The following is a 19147-nucleotide window of genomic DNA, read 5'->3' on the forward strand; positions in this document are numbered from 1 at the left end:
TGGGGGTGTTTCTCAAAACTGAAGAGGGAGAGCATATGTATCTTTTAGAAGGGTGGGGCAGGAACTGAAAAACACTCAAAACCAGAACTCTCCTCTTTCACAAAAAATCCCTAAGAAACATCAAACAATCTAGTTCTTCAGACACCTATTTTGATTATACTCCAGTGCACCACTATCTTAAAATTGGGTGCACCAGCCAACACGAAAACAAAGAAAAAAGCAAATCAGTATTTTCAGTTTTGCTCATAAATCCACAAGAAATAAAGCTCATAGAAAAAAAAAAAGACTAATTTACATTTAGACCTCAGTGTTTTACAGGAATACCACTTTGGTTGACTGGCCTGTAAGTACGATACGAAGGTTCCAAAAAAAAATTATCTATCTTCAAGTCCGGAGAGCCACTAAATGAAGGCCTTATCTTCATGCCAATCCTGATGGGAGCTCTTTCTGTGCTAAATGCAGGCCAGTATCTGCAATCTTGAAGACTGAGCATGACCTAATGGTACTGTTTCGCGGAGTAGACCAGCTGTTCCTTCACATGCACTAGAAAAGAGCAACATTTCCATTCACAAAGGAACGGGGATCACAAATCACAGAGGAAATTACAGGACCAATCCTCAACACCACAACTTCTACTGCAGATATCAGTGTAGCCCTACTGAAGCCATATTTTTTTCCCCTCCACCTTTACATCTAGGCCAGGAACCAGAGACCACTGAAGAGGGTGGCAGTCGTCTTTGACAAGCATAGAGAAGAATGGATTTCTTCACTTGGGTAGGGGAAAAAAAAAAAAAAAAAATTTTTTAAAAAAGGATGTCTTTCTCACTTATCTACCTTAATTTCAGAAGAGCTAGAAGAGAGACTGGGTTGGTCCTGCTCAGCACCAACTCTAATGACTACCATCCCAGTTGCACCAGGTCATTTTGCTGCAGCTGAGAGTCACTTCCAGCAGGAAAAGCATAGGCCACACAATCAGGCCTGCAAAACTTGGCTTGAAATAGCACACCATATAAAGGCAGAAGAGATAACTTACTTCTAGTTTTCATGAACAAACACTTTTGGGTATCAGTATCTTATTTTTTGTGTGAACAAAGCTTTGTCACCATGTGGTACAGTAATTACTCCATCCCTAGAAATCCTTCACTGCAGATTACCAAAGCCAAAATACATTGAATATTAAATATATTTACACAAATCTTAGAAATGAAAGATTCCATGCAGTACAGCCTGTTATTTCTCTTAGATATGTTCTGAAAAAGCATCAGACAGAAGAGAGGATTTATCTGAGGAATTTCTTGATCCCTCCCTGCCCCTTCTTAAAATGGCCCCAGGGTAGTAGAGTTTACTGCCGGGGGTCCCCTATTTCCTAACTCCTATTTCTTCTGACATACTGCATACATTAGGACCTCATTCCTTTCGTCTGTTCCTCCTCAGGCCTCACACCTCTCTCCCTCTTTCTGGGAGTTCCCCAAATTTTTTCCATTATATCTTCTCTTCCACTGTTTTTTATGCTCCTAATCTCCCTCTTCCCATAGCTGGTTCTCCATTCTCTTCCACTTGCCAGCACCTGCTCGTACATTAACAGGCCCCTTGGGATACTTGAGGACACCCATCACTGCCCTCATGCAAAAGTTTACCAAGACAATAACCTCCACGAGAAGCAGTATTTGTGGATGTTGAAAGACTGCTAGTGGATCAAAGTTCCATTGAGACATCTTCTGCTGTGTTTGAGATACTGGTGCCTGTAACTATTACAGAGATGGTTAGAAGAGTATTAAGTAAAATTCTTTGCCCCTTGCACTGAAGAAAGAGGCAGAAGTACCTGTGTACTTCCTCCTCCTCACACTACAAACTGTGTAAACCAACAATTATAACTATCGACTACTCCAATATCAGAAGAAAATTAAGATCGCAAAGTCAAGCACTCTGAATTTGGGAAATACCATAATTAACATTGCTCATGTAACCTTACTTCAACTTTTGTGTGTACAGAGGTGATCTTTCTTTGCATTATCACATTTTTTTCCACAGCTGTACAACTAGAGACTCCTATAAAAGATATTTTCTTATTGCTGTTGAAGTAATGGCTATCAAAATCATCTTGGTATTGGGGATTACTGATAAAACCTCACAATCCTCATAGAAGAGTCTAAGAATTGTAACAAGCACCCAGATTTTAGGATACTTTAAGAAAGCTGTCTTTTCTTCCACAGGCTTCTCAATGAAGAAAAGACATAAAAAGTTTTAGTCACCAAGAGGAACAGTTGGGAAGGGCACAGCCCATTTACTCAAGCAGAAAAACTAATCTGTAACTCAAGATTATAGAATACATGTTAAATTTGATAAACTATTCACCAGAGACTTTTTAGAGACCAAGAATTCATACCAGGCACTGCCAATGTATTGTTCACGTCTAACAATACTACGAAGCAAACAAACAGCAGCATGATCTTCAGAGAGGAATTTTATTGAAATGCAGTTAACTAGCAAAAAAACTGCTTGGCAATATTCTTTAAAAAAAAAAAAGCTTTTCAGTAACTTTTCTTAAATATTTATATTTTCTTATTCTGTGGTTTTCAGTCAACTGGATTTAAAAAAAAAAAAACAACTCGTTCAGTTGACTGCCATGTCAAGGGACTGCCACGTTCTGTACCTCAGCATGATGTAGTTCAGCACAGTAACTTCAGCACAGGAGCTGCTACACCTACTCACTGTGAAAAAAGTTTCCACAAACCCTTTTGTTTCTGGGGGAAAAAAGGGGTTTGGGTTTTGGGGGGTTTTTTTGGTTTTGGTTTGGTTTTGGGTTTTTTTTCTTTTAGAAAGTATCTGGAAAAAATCAACCTGGTGTATGTGTATTTATGGAATAGACAAAAAGCAATTTTCAGGGTATTGATGTTTATGAATTGTTTCACGGACTTAATATTTGTGGTCAATAGCCTCCAAAATCACATTATTTCTACTGCCTAAGTGAATAACTAGCCTTTTTAGGAACAGCTACTCCTCAAACTTGTTTTTCACACATATGCCACAGTTTTTCACCCATGATGTACAGGTCAAGGCAATCTGTACCATTTAAGTCCTTGAAGCAAAAGGGTTGTATTCATACAGTCTGCTGGCAAAGTCAAGTCAAAAAAGTTTTCTACTACAGAAAAGGCCTCTGTTGCAGTAACACACTGTCAGGTATGGCAGAGCCAACAGAGATGCAAGAGGTACAAACTAGACAGATGCTGCAGATGCACTCAACCCAATATCATAAAAAGCTAATAAGGAGAAGTTACCACTGTGCTAGACAAATTCCTACCAGGGAATCAAGTTTTCCCTCCTCTCTTACAGGATTAAAAAGTTGTCTGCCATGGGGGAGAAGGGAATACACAGATCCCTTAGTCCTAACTTTTTTTCCCCCCCTCTCTTTCCCTCTATCACCTCCCAAATGTTCTGCATTCCAGCTTCACATAACAGTAATATTTAGGTTTGGGTGGAGAATATTTTAGTTGCAATGGACAGTCTTTGTCAAAAGTAAGTGTGAAAAACTAGCAACTGGAATTAATGTTAAAAGGGTAGAAATTATTTTAATAATGTGATAGTTATGATAAGCAAAGTAAGCCAGGAGTAGAGAGGCAGATCAGAACAACATCAATTCTGATTAAGATCTGTTTCAAAGCCTGACCTTCATCAGTTGCTGACAAAATGCAATCCTTGCTGATGCCACAAGCCAGGCAAACAACCATCTAACAGAGCAACAGCTGCAGCGGGAGACATTTAAACTCTTGGAAGTACAGCTGTTCACAGATAGAAGGGATCACTCCTTCAATCTACAGAACTGCATGCACAGAGGAGCAGGACGGTGCTATTTACTTGCAAAATCAACTATCTGGTAATCTCAGTCTAGACACCTTTAAATTACGGTCAGTTTGAAATCAATAGTGTTCCATCTTGCCTAAATCTCTTGCGGGAGCTCTGAAAGAAACTGCAGTTTTGACACAGTCTCGATTTGCCCTGCTACTTTGAATGCAAAGGTGTTTTGACACTTCCTTTTCTTCTTTTCATAATCAGAAGAACTGGCTCACCAGTCCATGCCCACACTAGATGCCTCAGGAATGATGCTGACACGCTTGTTCTAACCCTGCCCTTGATATGGTGAACTGCACTCAGATCCCTAGCGCTTTACATCCTCCTTTCACACCATTACTAGATTATCAAATGACTGTTCTGGCCTGAATTTACACAGATTTAGTAGGATATCATGGACTTCATTATCAGTAAGTGAGGGAATGGAAAAAGTGAGGAAATGTGGTGGAGCTCACTCTGTAAACCAATTACTAACACAGATTCTCTAGCAAAGACACCCTTTTATTAGATTCCCTCAGTTCAGCAAATGCTTATCTACCATTCAAATGGTAAACAGCTGGAAAACCTTATGTTTTTGTGACTAAGTGGTGTCCCTGTCTCTGACAGATGGGTAATAAATAATGCAATCATTGCTCTTGTTCTGAATCTACTGGTGAGTTTTTAACTCTCTGCAAACAGCACAGCTTTGCAAGGGAACAGGGCACTTTCCCCCTACATTATTTTGCTTTTAGAACACGTGTAATAGGCCATGTAATTAGCTGAAGGCTACGAAAGGTCTTACTCCAGCTGTTTCCTAAAATCAGATATTAAATACACAGTAGTAATCCGGTAGCATTTCTGCCATATACAGTCTCATGTTTTGTTATTTTGCATTTGTTTGTACAGATTATACCAACCTGCTTTATTGCCTACTTTGTATAGAAAAGAGCAAGCCACTGCAAGAATGGCTAGTTCAATCTCAAGACTTAAGACACTTGCAAATAACATGGAATCATAAAGAAGGAATCCACGTTAAACCTCAGGTGAAATCCTGGACTTGCTGAAGTATATGGAGATGCCAAGAGCTTACTTTGATAACATTGGTTTGGTTGTGTCTGTATGTACTATGATAGAGACTTTAATTTTTATCATCATTCTTTTCTTCACAAGTTCCCTCCCTGATTTAATGCACAAGATGGATAACAAGCATTTTGTGCCTTTTGAGTATTTTACTTCACAGCATTAATAATGTTTCGAAGTAGAGCGTGTATATATGTGAGCCTAGGTTTTTAAAAATTCCATCACAGGAGCAATTTTGCACCTACAGTGTGCAATAGGGGCAGTACGTATTGGATCTACCATGCCTATTTAATTGGAGAAACTCACAGCTGTAGAAGGCGGCAAGCGGTAAGCACACAGAGGCACCTAATATTTTGGGCCATGCCAAAAGGTGTGCAATGTAAGCCCATGGGCAGCTGAAGAAATTGCTTCTCTGTAAAGCTTCATTTCACTTTAGGATTTTGGAAATGCTCCTGTGTAATTTCCTTGTCTACTGACTCACAACCTCCATACTCAGGTCCCTGTCCCTTCCTCAAATCTCCCCAGTTCCCTTTCTGATCTTTCTCTCTTCAGTGCTGGCCTCTCTCTTCCTCTGCGCATTCCTGGGAGTGCCCAATCCCAATCTCCTAATTAAATCCTAGCGCTCTCCCACCCAAAGCATTTTTCCCCAAATTCTGACCCATTGCTAGGTCTTCTCTTTGCACAGCCAGCTCACTTTCAGATGAGTTACAGCCTACCTTACACATTTACGTGTAAGGTTACCTACTACTAAGTGATATTGCAAGTCCTTTCATTATGTACAGGTATACATCTATGTAAGATGTTAAGTCATGTGCCATTATACTTGCTGTACATTTTTACTAATCCTTTTAACAGTCTTTTCTTTCTGACTTTAACTGGTAGCATCTTTATGTCAGAAAATGCAGCGCTTAGCACACTGCCATCTAACTAGATGACAACAGGTAGTTACTGGAAGTCTGCTAATAATTTCAGCTTTTTTGTGGTTTAATCAAGGAGCGCAACTTGTGGTGCAAATCAAAGAGAGGACCATATAATTTGCACAGTCTAGTTCTTTTCCATGACTAGATTTTAATTAGAGATATAAAGAAATATTTGAATAAGAGGATAATTTTCCATTCTCATTCTCAATCAACCTTTGTTCAATGAGGTATATAGGTAGTATTAGCTGATCAATGAAGCCACAGTTTCAAAACTATAAAAAAAAAAAAAGAAAACTGTCCTCCAAAATCTGCCTTCAGGTGGGCTCCAATTAGAAGGAGCTAAAATTGTTTTCTAAGATTAAAAGAGCAGCAGATAGACAGGGTAATAATGGATATATATTATTGTGGCAACAAAGCTTTATTCTTGCTTTAGATGTTATTTGTAAATTCTTTTTTATATGTTTTTATAAAACGTTTAACCAACAAGTAAATTACAATAATAGTTATGCCATATATGGACCTATGTGAAGGGTTAAAAATGGCTAGCTTGTCTGGCCACTTAAAAAGAAAAGAAAAAAACACAGAAGGAATTTGCATAATCCAGTCTTGAATTATATGCAATATTCATACCTATGTATAGCTACAATCTGAGTTAAAAGCTAAACATGAATACCTTATTTTATATTTATTGCTACTATTGTAAAATTTAATGATTACATGTAAAGTCATAGGAACAATAGTTTTCTACAAGTTTTTAAGAAGATACTTCAGCAAAATTCCACAAATCTAGGTCTTAAAGCTGATTCTTCTCCAATCATCTGTGTATATAAAAAGATGCTACACATCTGGGTTTTTTTAAAAAGAATACATTTAAAATCAGGCAGAAGAAATCACTACATGGGAAGTATTTTGGTAGAAGTAAAATTTGAATACAAACGTATGTATCACTTCAGAAAGAGAGACCTCCGAACTTCATACTTGGTAATAAATAAGATGAACCAAGTGGTTCTCCTCAGTGTTTACTCGTATCAGTTCTGTATTTTTGGTACCGCCACCAAAAAAGTACTGTTATAATTCAATTCTGTGACATCATCTTAGGTTATGAGAATCACAGTCTGAGTGTCCTGATGTCATCACAAGTAGGATTCCCTGAAGTTGAGGGTTATCAAGCTATGAATAACAAGGAGACCTATCATAGCCATATACTGTGCAAACCCCATCCAGAAAGGAAGGATTCATCCGACTGCCACTGCATTCTGTTTTTATTCTATCTCCTTCAAAAGTCAGTATCATGACACTCCATCGTCCTAGTGAAAAAAGCCTGGCTGGCTTTACCTTTTAAGTTTATTACTGACTGAGCTAAGGTATTCCCAGCCTTTGTTTTCCCTAAAATAAGCCATATAAAAAACATTTGCTGTAGCTAATTAACAAAAAAGGTAGTTGTTATATAGTTGTCAACTATTTGACAGTTTGGTTGTTTTTTGGGTTTGTTTTTGTTTGGGGTTTTTTTGTTTTGTTTTTTTAAGGATCTACAGCATCCCATTCCAATTTTCCTGTAGATTTAAATCAGCTCAATATGATCTGGATGAATAGGAAGAAACAAAGAAATGAATGATGTTTAAGGGATCTGTTTTGAAAATCGCTAGGAAAAATTTATTGTCGTCTTTTCAATACGATTTTAATAACCCATACCAGTTACCAAATCCAAAGAGACATTCTTATAGTCAGGCAGACAAAGGCTTTATAATTATGGTTTTTAATCTTAAGCTTACACTTAAGTTTACTACCTGAAAAGATAAAACCAAACTGCAGTGCCATATTCCTCATCTCCCTTGTTTTTACTGCCTTGTTAAGCGAGTTTATTTTGCATGCATGTTGCAGTGTTTTTCAGATACCAATGTTGACGGAAGATTTGCACAAACAGTAGCACTTTTCTTGTATCTTTTGCGTGTAGCAAAAGTCAACCTTGATCTAATCCTGATTTCTGAGATCAGGGAACTAAGGATAAGGATTTAACCATGAGAACATTTAGCACCCTCACATCTGCGGAATTTTTGCTATAGGACCTTCCAATCCCATTTTAGCTATTGCCGCAGGGCATTAAAACCCAGTATCTTAGGTTTAAAGTCTGATACAGAGATTTTTATCTTCCTACTGTCTTAAATTCTGAAAGTTCTGGAAGATGTTCTAAAGCAAATTTTAAATGGATCAGGGAACAAGGAGCAGCAGAATGATAGTTTCTTAGCAGGTATGTGTTGCCCTGAGGGCAAGCTGGACAAAATGGAGGGTTTTTTTTTTTTAAAAAGTCACATTCATGACCCAATGCCAAACCTGGGCGGTACATATTACAACAGGCCAGCCTGGAGATGAGAAAAGCATGCATCCCTATAGTCATATTTTCATCTAAAAGGACAAAAAGTAATTTCCTATGTGAGGGAAAAGGGAACAGACTTTATTAAGCTCTTTCTATTTGAACCGGAGGCCTACGCACCATCTTCATAATTGGAAGCAAAGTGCTTGCAATTCATTTCCACTTTCCTCTTTTCAGCATGTGCACTGTAGCAATGCTGTGGACAACTATCAACTAGGAAGCAGGAACCAATGCACGGGTTAACGTAAAGGGGGCGGGTTTAAATATTAAAGGATGGCTTACAGCATGTGTATTTTGCACATTTTCATGTTTCACGTGGTCCCGATTCCTTAACACATTTCTTCAAATACAATCTCACCAAAGAAATGCAAAATCACTAGCATTTTAGGTGGACAATTTCTACATATCATTAAGGACTTGCTTGGGATTGGATTTGCAAAGCCCTGGGCATGCACGTTTGTAAGAAGATAGAGGAAGAAGTGCTAGTCAAGCTAAATCTTCCATGAAACTAAACCAGTTCACTTTGAGAGAGATCTTAGTTATGCTTGGTTTAAACAGAAGTGGGTTGGATCATTCAAGCAACCAGAGATTTATGCAAAGAATCCTGACTTGCATACGCAGATCAAGATGGCATCCTTTCATTAAAAAATATGCAGCTGTACTTGTTGTGTAGCAACACATAAAACTGCGTGATTAAATAAAACTGCAGTTAAAGCATTGTGGAAAAAAGTTATTCTATAACAGAAAATGTGAGGATATGAATGTTATCAGCCGTAACTAAAGATTAACTGCCTTGTTCACTGACTAAACTTACAGCTAGTGCCTTATTTAAACTGCTTTTCATTTATTCTAAATAGTAACTTCCTAAAGGTCTGAACTGAAGCACCACTTAAAAAACCACACTTACAGCAAGTGATTTATTTGTTCAGAGCCAAGAGAAAAACATGCCTATGCCTGGACCATGAGTAGCTCCAGCTTTCTGGAACCCAAACCTCAGGTACGTATTTTTTTTCTCCTGTTACTGTCAGAAACAATAATTTAGCAAGGAAAAAGAAAAATTAAAACCAGTATGGATCTGAAAGTGAAAGTTGGTATTGCACGTAAAAGACCCAGAATGTTTACAAAACATTTCTACTTGCATCCTACTTTGCTCAGTAAAACACAGATTACCTTTTATCCTCGATTGCTTTCTTTATAATACACAACAGATAAGCCTTTTGAATACCATGAATTTTTTTCATTGCTATCATTCTGAATTCAGACTGTGGAATGGATCAGAGAACATACTGATGTAAATCCAGCAAATGTACTGGCAAAAATCGCAACGGGGATAAATCACTTCAGTCCCCACTTCTTGTCAGAATGGTGGTCATGGGTTGACAACATACAAATCAAACTGGAAATAGCTGTAATCACAGTTTAGAACGGTTAACGTAATGAAAGCCACTTCTTTGTGTATCTACTGCAGGCATCCAGCCTTTGAAAGCCCTAAGCACCAGACCTTTCGCATCGTAAAGGTGCATATATTGAGCCTTTTGCTGAACTAGGAAAACTAGGCTGAGCCACAGAGTATGGGGAACAGCCCCATATGCTGAAATGGAGATAATAACAAGAAAAGTTGATCAACTTTGGACTTTGAGTGAAAATGGTTAAAAAAAGAATGCAAAGCGAGTGACAAATGGGATTAATCCAAGTGAGCAGCTGAGAAGGAAGTTGAGGATGTTAAGGAAGGAAATGACTCATTCTCTGTGTTTGTGTAGAGGGAAGGCTGAGTAATACAAGGTTGCCTGGTGCCATACACCTTTATGCTCATTTTGGATCACTCCAGGGAAAACCCCCAATTTAGTTATGTCCCCCTCACAACAAGGTGGCACATATGTACTCCCTATGATTTTTAACTGCCTCTACAGTTTACTTCATTTTTAAGAAGTAACTGTTACCCATTTCTGCAGAGAGGAAGGAGTGGGGGTGCGATAAAAGCAGGGAATGATAAACTGCATTGTATTACCAAGTATAGACAACTAAAGGCAAGTAAACTATTCTTAATGCGTGGATTAATTCCAAACTTTCCTTGTTACTGTTATTTACTCAAGGGGCTGGGGTATATTCACATCAACAGTGTGGAAATTAAACAGGATAAGGAGCTATTGAAAACTCAGCTTCAGTATGTTTTACAAATACATTTACCAGAAACTCAACAGAATTTAAGGCTGAAGTGGAACATGGACTTTGGATAGCAGACTGGTGCCAAAGATGGAAATAAGCATACGGAAGCAGAAAACCAGGCATATCTACCCATTATTTTGATTCTCTATATTTTAAGCCTGCTGGTCGCCCATTGGTTGGTATGCAATGCAGCATAAGGGTTTTTCTTGCATTGCTGCCACTTTTCATTCTCATGTTGCGACTTTCAAGAACTAATAACTACGTGTGCTAAGGAAGGCTGCTCCCTAGTAGTAATTTTTCCTTCATGCTGATAAAGGTTGTGTTTGAACGTCAGACTTTGAAACACCCAAATATACATTCTCATTTTCACCTAGTGGCTGATCAAATAAAAATCTCAGTGATCTTCTGTGCAGTTATTCCTCTTTTCAAGTCCATGGTATAAAAATATACTGCGTGATCTACAATGGCCACAGCACACCCTTCTGCACAGTACATAATGGACCCACATGTTTCATATATCCATCAGAAAGGCACTAAGCAGACTATGAATCCTCCAAACTGCAGAAGAGATCTGAAAGCAAACCGAGATAGGCGTGTGAGTACAAAAGACAGAAGGAGGAATTTTTTAAGAACAGAAAAATACCGACCTAAATCAAAGCACAGAAACACTAGCTAGCATACGAAGCAATTCTATCCACACACCACAGAATATATGTTTTTAGAAAGTAGATTCTTGGAGATTTAAAGTATAAACTATGTACATAGCTCCCTCTGATGACCATTGGACACGATACAATGCAAGTCTCCCTTTATTTTTGTTCGTGCATTCAACTGACAGCTGACTGGTTAAATTCTAATTGCTTCCAAGTGAGGTCAGCAAAGGTATTTATCGAAAAGGACTGAACAACAGGCTCAACACACACATGCACGCGCACGCATAAGCACATACACACCATCTCTCCAGCGTGTTGATTTATGGAAACAATTATAATTCTGGTGGAGTCTTTCTGAGCTGAGAAAGTTTGTAGCTACAGTAGAGTGTCTCATGTTGCAAAAAGCAGACAACAGAAATGGAATACTTGGGTATCCAGCTCTTATCAACAGGAACAAGTAAGTTATCTGTCCTTTACAAGAACATTCAACGGTTTCTAATAGCTAATAACTTTTATCTTCATTTGTATATGCTAGATGCTAAAAAAGCATTAACTATTTCTAGTAATAAACTGAAAAGGGTAGGAGTAAAAATACAGGGCGAAGACTATGAGGTCTGTTTTGAAATTTGAAATAGAGAAAAGTTATCCGATAGATTGTGCTACTAGTGAATATATAGGTATGAAGTAATCAGCAGAATTTTACCGTGCATGAGAAAGTAGTTCAACTGCATCAATAAGGGATTTTTGGAAGGACTTAAAACTGAAGACAGAACTATGTTTACAATCCGTTTAAATGCCTGTTTATGTAAAAAGTTGTGTGAGAGATATCTGTTGTATATACATTTGCGTATTTTTAAAAATCAGCTTAGCACGTCATACATTTACGTACAGTACTTTTCAGTAGCATAATGTATCCTTGCACGTTTGTAACAATTGAGCATAAAGACTTACACATGCACCTTTTCTCACAGATCTTTTACTTTCAGTGCAAGCAGCAAATTCAAGTAGTACAGAAGGTCACGACAACAAAGGTTTTTATAACTTGTGTCTTTAAAGGATATTCTGACTGAAGAGATATTTAAGAAGCTCTTCTATTTCGCCATTAACTATTAAGGAATAACGATCAGAATTCTAGAAGAGGGAACAATCTCATTTAAATGAATCTGTAACTCGTAAAGACAGAAGGCAGGTCGGTGACCTAAGAGCAACAGTCTACTTGAGATTTAATTTTCATTATGTTGTTCATGAACACCCAGAACACTGCACTATAATGCACAAATGGATACTGACATGGATCCTGCCAATTTTGCTCTACAGATCATACTTTTACATTATCTTTCTAATGGGCACTATATCTTTAGCTTGCAATGACATGACTCCAGAGCAAATGGCTACAAATGTGAACTGTTCCAGCCCTGAGCGACATACCAGAAGCTATGATTATATGGAAGGGGGGGATGTAAGAGTGAGAAGACTTTTCTGTCGAACTCAGTGGTATATGAGGATTGATAAGCGAGGCAAAGTAAAAGGGACAAGAGAAGCAAACAACAACTACAGTAAGTAATATTTTTGCTTTTCCTATTTCTGTTTTCAGAAATTTACACATCATTGTTTCCTATTCCTTGATTTATAGTAATTTCAAAAGAATTTTGTATAATGTACTGACCATTGTATAAGACAAGCTTTCCAATTAATCCTACAGCAGGACATTTGTTACTGATTTTGAAATGCGTCATTTTAAATACTACATTGTAGATCTGCTAATGTATTAGTTACAGCTGGTAACTATTAGCAAGCAGAGAGCCTATTTTAACAAGTGAATTAAGGTTGTAAGTATGAAAATGTATAACCACAAACTCTGCTCTCAGAATACTTATGAAACATTAAACCACATTTATATAGTCCGCAAACTACCTAAAGTTCGGTGTGTTTGAGTTAACAATTAAAACATATGCAATACTAGAAAGTTCAATGGAAAGAATTATGTAAACTCTCTTGCAAAATCTTTTAGATAGTTTGCCAAGCCAGGAACAAAATCTATTATAGTTTCTGCAGTTCATTATTACAATGATCATGATGCTGAAAAAATATTCTCCCCCCTTTCTTCCGAAAACATGACTCATCTAGAGAGAATGGACATAAAATACTTTGCAAAGCTGTACCAAATAGAATTTTTGAACTGGCAAAAAAAAAATTGTTGTACTAATCTGTATTTTTCACACAAATACCTACGTATCTTTCATTTACACTTGAAGGCATCGATTTTACAGTCACTATTTTTGCCACTTTGGTCTTCATGTTATTACAAATACATTGTTTATTTACAGAAATATAACATCTACTTGAAAAGACATTACCTTATTAAGATACAACAGGAAAATACATAGGATTACACTGCATAATTCAAAACAAAGTTATAAGGAAAAGGGGCCAGAGACATGCTGGTCTAGTGTTTATAGTCAACTGAAAGGACAAATACATTTCCAAGGATGCTATTAAATACAGTTTTAATGTAGGTTGTACATATCATTGTGCTTTTTATAACAGCAGCAGCAAAAGAAATCAAACTTCAAGAACTGTTAGCGTGATTCAGCTTTCAACTGAAGTTGACTGCTTATTTTCTATAAGAACAGTACTTTTGCATGCTAAGTGCCTGGCTAACGGGCTTCATAATTTATTTCTTTACCTCATGATTACATTAAGTGCTTGGCAACTTGCGTGGTTAAAACTTCATTGACTAATGTTACTGTTTCATTTTAAATTTGTTTCCATATGTCTTTCTTCCTACACTATTACGTAGTGAACCACCATATTCCTCCGAAAGACAACACATGGCCAGCAGCCAAATAAATTATTTGGTCCATATTCAAGACGACTCCCATTGAGTTTCAGGAGGACATTGCTACAATAGAGATCCATAGGGCTAGTTTCAAAGTGAAATGTTGCTCCCATAAAAATCACTGGGAAAAAATGTTCCTGACTGTTGAAATAGTTTCTTCTAAATTTTTTGCAGATAAGTGAATATCCACTGTACCCAATTTTTTCTGTTATTATTTACAAACACTTTAAAGAGATTATGACAGCATATAGAGCTGAATAATTACATAAATTTGCTTTTTTTAGTTCCATGCTGCTAAAGTAAAAACTTTGTTAGTAATTTAGCATTATTTCAAATTCAAGTAAAGGTTCTCAATTCTCTGCAGGATCCCATGCTGCTGAAGCACACTAATGACACCCTGAAACATTCTGTAGTGAAACCATTAGAGAATATCAGATCATCTTGTGCTAAAGGCAATCCATTTTCTTGTAGTTTTCTGAACACTTTATGAATATTTTGTGATGGTAACTACCTATTACAAATCACAGAAAGGCAACCTTGAGTCGTTAAACCCTTACATTTATATTGCTGTGAAAGAAATCTTGAATTCTTTTTCTGGTAAATGCAATGAGTATCAGGAGAAAAAACAATCAATACTTGAATGGTTATCTGGTAACTGTTGTGTGCTATGATGAACTGTCTCCACTAAATTTAACTAAAGTATGTGGGAAGTCTCCCACCATCTTAAGTTTAAGTCTCTTGCTGCAATTTATCTATTGTATACTAGGAAATAATATCCAAATGCTTTTGTTGGACAAGTAGAATAGGGAAATATAGACAAAGAGGACTGGAAAAATGTGAACACTGATAAATTAGATTTTCTGAGAAACTAAAAAAATTAGTATTGTGAAAAACTTCTTTTTTGTCATACCCTCTGTTCAACAGAACATGTAAGAAGCCTTTTTGAAGATGTGTTTATGGCTCTATACTAAAATACCATAAAGAAAATAATAGGATATAAGGGGAAAAAAACAAAACAAAACCAGAAAACCCCAGCTGGACTAATACACCTTCCCTAAGCAAAATTTTTAACATTAGAAGACTAAACAGGCTATTTTATCCAGGGTATCTGAAAAGCATCATTTTAAAATCATACCCATTACAAAGATGTATTAATCTGGGCATTCAATTATTCTTGTTCAGTGACTTCCAGTTCTAAAAGTTAGTAAAAGGTAAATCAGACCTGGTTCTCAGGATGGAATCCCAGAACAGCTGCAGTCAAATTAACCAATGGGTACGAAAAGTGTTGCTCCGAGAAGTATCCTCTTATTTTATCCTAATTTTCCACTTACATAATAAACAAAAGGAACCCTTTTCCTTTTTGAGTCACTAACATGTGCTACTAAAATGAAAACAAGAAAAAATTCCTATTTTTAACTATCATAGCTTACCTACAGTTTTGCAGACAGTCAACTACTTGTTTTCAGCCCATGAACTGTGAAGCATGAATAATGTGAAGAGCAATCTTCACATGGAGAAATGTCTGTAGAATTATAACTTCATCATAACTTTGGCAAGTGCCAGAATTCACAGAGCTTCTCACATCAGTCAAGACTGTGAATGTAAGAATGCCAAGACGGTGAGGAATTAGGGTCTTTGTATTTCAAACTTCTCTAGTAAGTTACAGAATAAAATATATATACGCATCCTATGGAAGTAACAACAAAAATAATGAAAGTGAAAATTTCCTAAGACTTTAATTCAAAAGCTACTGTATTAGATGTATGTGGATTGAAATTCCATGACAAAATTAGGTACTGAACCAAATCCTCACTCACCAATTGTAATTAATCTGTATTTATCATTCACTTGTTTCAAAACGCATTAGAAGTTAACTACTTAGTCCAAGAAACACGTGTGTACTGTTTCAGTGAAAGCAAATAATTGAATCCTGTTTACAACAGCGATGACCTTGTTAGGTACCCGAAGAATGTTATTCTGTGCACACTTCAGAAAGCAGTAGAGCCTTCTGGCAGACATAAAGGTGATAACTCAAGAGTAAACAGCAAATCAGAGGACAGTGATCCCCACTGAGCAGAGGAAATCACTTTGCACCTGACAGCTTTGCTTTCATTCTGAAAACTAAAAGGCAGAGTGAGAACTGAGTCACATACTGAAAAACTAAAGCAAGAATTAGGAAGCAGCCAAGAGATGAGGTCACCCAGAAAAATCTGTCATTATTCATAAAATTTTTTCTCTTCGACAGTCTCTTATTATACCTTCTCCAAGCCTAAACTATATGCTTTTTATTAAAAAATAAATTTTGTATCTTGTTCATGTAAAATAATCCAAGTGGGCACACAAAACAGACTTTTTTAATTCATGATTGTAAAAAGTGAGAGTGACTGAACAAATCTTGGAGATAATATGGCAATTTGTTAACTCTATCTTTAATAGAAAATAAATCTCTCCTTATTACTGCTTTCTCCTTCTCTAATTTCCGTTTGTGTTTATGAATTTTGCCAGATTTTATTTGATTTTGTTCAGAAAAAAAGGCAGCAAAAATCAGTTTATTTTGACTCTATCCAAGAGGATTTATGACTACGACAGGATGATGCTTTAGGACTTTCCACGCTCTGTTGCCTTTGGAATCTCATTTTAAAGACTTCAAAGGGTCCCTTAGTTACTAGAAAAGCCTTCCCGGAACCTGAATCCTAAGATGTCTGATCCTATCATATTCCATGTGTGCTCTAAACCCAGAAAGTGCCTACTTCCTCTTCTTTTCAGTGGATAAAGCCAACCAAAAAAAGTTAAAAAAAAAGAAAAGATAGTCTAGTGAGATCTTGGCAAAAAATGGCTGAAATCTTGATTTAAATGTTTATCTTGGAAAACTACTTCTATTTTGATCAAAATCCAACAAGTCATAGTTTTCAGTAATATTAAGTGAACTCTAACTCAGTTTTGTTCAAACCTAAACCCTAACTGATGAGAAAATACACTTTATACACATCTTAGTGGTTAAATACTCAAACTTGGTTAGAAATCAAAATTATTTCCAATAGCATTTTATATATGCTTCTTAGGGTAAAACAAATGTTGGACTATGTATGCTGTGCCACTATATAAATTTTATTTCTGTTGCTTAAATACATGTTACATAGAGGAGCAAGAAGATTCAGTATCTGAAAAATCAGATATTGATGTACCAGATTCAGTTAAGGGTTATGTGTGTTCCAACCAAGCAGAAAGTCTGTCTGAACCTCATTCTTGATTTTTCAAGAGGTTGTTGGTTCAACCAATATGTTGACGTCAGGAGAAGACAAACCTTCACTAATGTGAAAGTGCTTTTGCTTCACGTTAGTACTCTGGTAATCTTTTAAATTATAACAGGAAGAGATTTAGTTCAAATGGCAAGGTATGTGCATCCTCTCAAAACTTAGCCTAGTGCCAAGGATGACTTTCTCTCCTACAGTGATTAATCAGATCTAAATATAACAGATTTCCCTGCTCCCTCTCTAGCTCTTTGTCTAGCACTGGTGGTAGATACCACCCCTCAAGTTTCAACCAGCAGAAGAGACTCTATGTCTATACCTTAGCCTATACCTTATCACAAATCCCAGCTTTTCACCATCAACTGCTGATGAAGATGGGTTTTAGCAAAGGTGCAGATAACAGAAGCAGCTGAGTTATGCCTGTGTCACAGCCTCTACTGACTTTTTCGATAAGACTACCCTTTGGGGGAAGTGAGGAGAAGAAAGGAGGGAGTAAAGTCTTGAACCATTGCAGCAAGATTCTTCAGATCTCACGTATCAATGTCCAGATCAGTGCTCAACTGACACAGTATGATGGGGGGGGCACAAAACACAATTAAAACTGTTCATCACTTCTGAATTTACCTCATGAATCTTCATCACCTTGTCTATCCTGTGATATTTACCAGCTAAAAAAAAAAAATCTGTGTAAAGTCAGAACGGTAGCAGTTTATGCTCACTTTCTTCTCACTCTGAACACAAAGTGATTGCATAAGCTCTGTGAGGGGAGAATCAAACCTCTGCACAGGCAGCAGCTTCACGAGCTAACACACACCAACAGGGCTATGTCTGCCTGTGTGTGCTTCAAAACTGGGGTATGAGCTAAAGTCAGTATGAGCAGTGAAAAACATCTAAGCTGAATCTATACACATTGTGCTTAAACTGATTCATTTGTCCTTGATACACCTTTGTAATTCAGCTGTGACATAGCAGTTTTTCTGAATCTCTCAATATTGAGATTTATCAGAAATGAGAAATGTTACATTTTTATAGAACCATCAATCGAGTTTAGCAGCCAACTGCAGAAGCAGTTACATTTAAAAAGACAAATTGCAACCCCTTCTCCCCCACAGCTTTTTTCCCCCCATTGTTTACAATTTCTGAATGTACAAAAAATTCAGTATTGTATCATTGAGCATGTTATTGTTCCATCCTGAAGAAAATGTGGTGAAGTGGCCCTGACCTGAGACTCAAGAGACTTGAGGCTAATCCAAACTTTTAAGCAATTTGCTTACAGACTTTGGGAAAATTCTTCAAACTCTCTGTGCCTCTATGAAAAAGAATTATTCACCTCTCTAACAAGCTTTTAAAGCCATTAGTGAAAAAACTTCCAAACCTACAAAAGAATTGTGTGTTAATGTTATAGATATTAAATACTTTTATTCTAGAATATTAATCGACTAACTCAGTATTAACTAAAATAACTGAAGTCAGTAGCTAGACAGAAAACCACAGAGCTCAGACGAATCTTAAGGAAGCAATTTCCCATACAGGCAAATAGAATTTGGTAGAAAATTTAATTCCTTACACAGTCAGTCTTGCAAAACAAAACCAAGATCCAGCTATCTTCCTTCACAGCTTCCAGCTTTCTGTATTGTTTGTGTATCTGAAAGTGATTCTTTTAGATTTCTAGGATCCTGGAGTACAGAACAAAACTGGTTTTCCCCTCCATCTTCCTTAAAGCTCAGGAAGACCAAGACATCCTAAAGCATATAATTATACTGTTCCACACTACAAGATGTATCAACTAGTAGTATATTTTGGAACACTTTCCTCATCAAAACAGAGTAAGTTTAGGCAAATGAAGGCTGTTACTCTTCTTGGGTGGCACGCTGCTTTCATTGCATAATTGACTGTCTATGACTATATTTGGCAACTGTATTTCAATTGTCTTTTTTGACCTTTAACTTTATTTTTAATTTTTAATTCTGGATATGAGCTGATGGAAAGGTCAAGTTAGCCTTCTGTTGTATGTAATTTAGAAACATTATTAAGAAAAA

At 36.8% G+C, this 19147-nt stretch overlaps 1 protein-coding gene and 1 long non-coding RNA gene across 2 annotated transcripts in view; one reads left to right on the forward strand and one right to left on the reverse strand.

Annotated features, from left to right (window-relative positions):
* Nucleotides 1-19147, reverse strand: part of LOC143164831 (uncharacterized) — a 120712-nt gene that overhangs the window by 64005 nt on the left and 37560 nt on the right. The window lies entirely within an intron of this gene.
* Nucleotides 12283-19147, forward strand: part of FGF7 (fibroblast growth factor 7) — a 28926-nt gene continuing 22061 nt past the window's right edge. Inside the window, exon 1 of the mRNA XM_076348689.1 lies at nt 12283-12574. Coding sequence (XP_076204804.1) covers nt 12289-12574 — 286 coding nt within the window. The 5' untranslated portion in view covers nt 12283-12288. The remainder of the gene's footprint in view (nt 12575-19147) is intronic.

Source organism: Aptenodytes patagonicus, chromosome 10, assembly GCF_965638725.1.
Source record: "Aptenodytes patagonicus chromosome 10, bAptPat1.pri.cur, whole genome shotgun sequence".
NCBI classification, from domain to species: domain Eukaryota; kingdom Metazoa; phylum Chordata; class Aves; order Sphenisciformes; family Spheniscidae; genus Aptenodytes; species Aptenodytes patagonicus.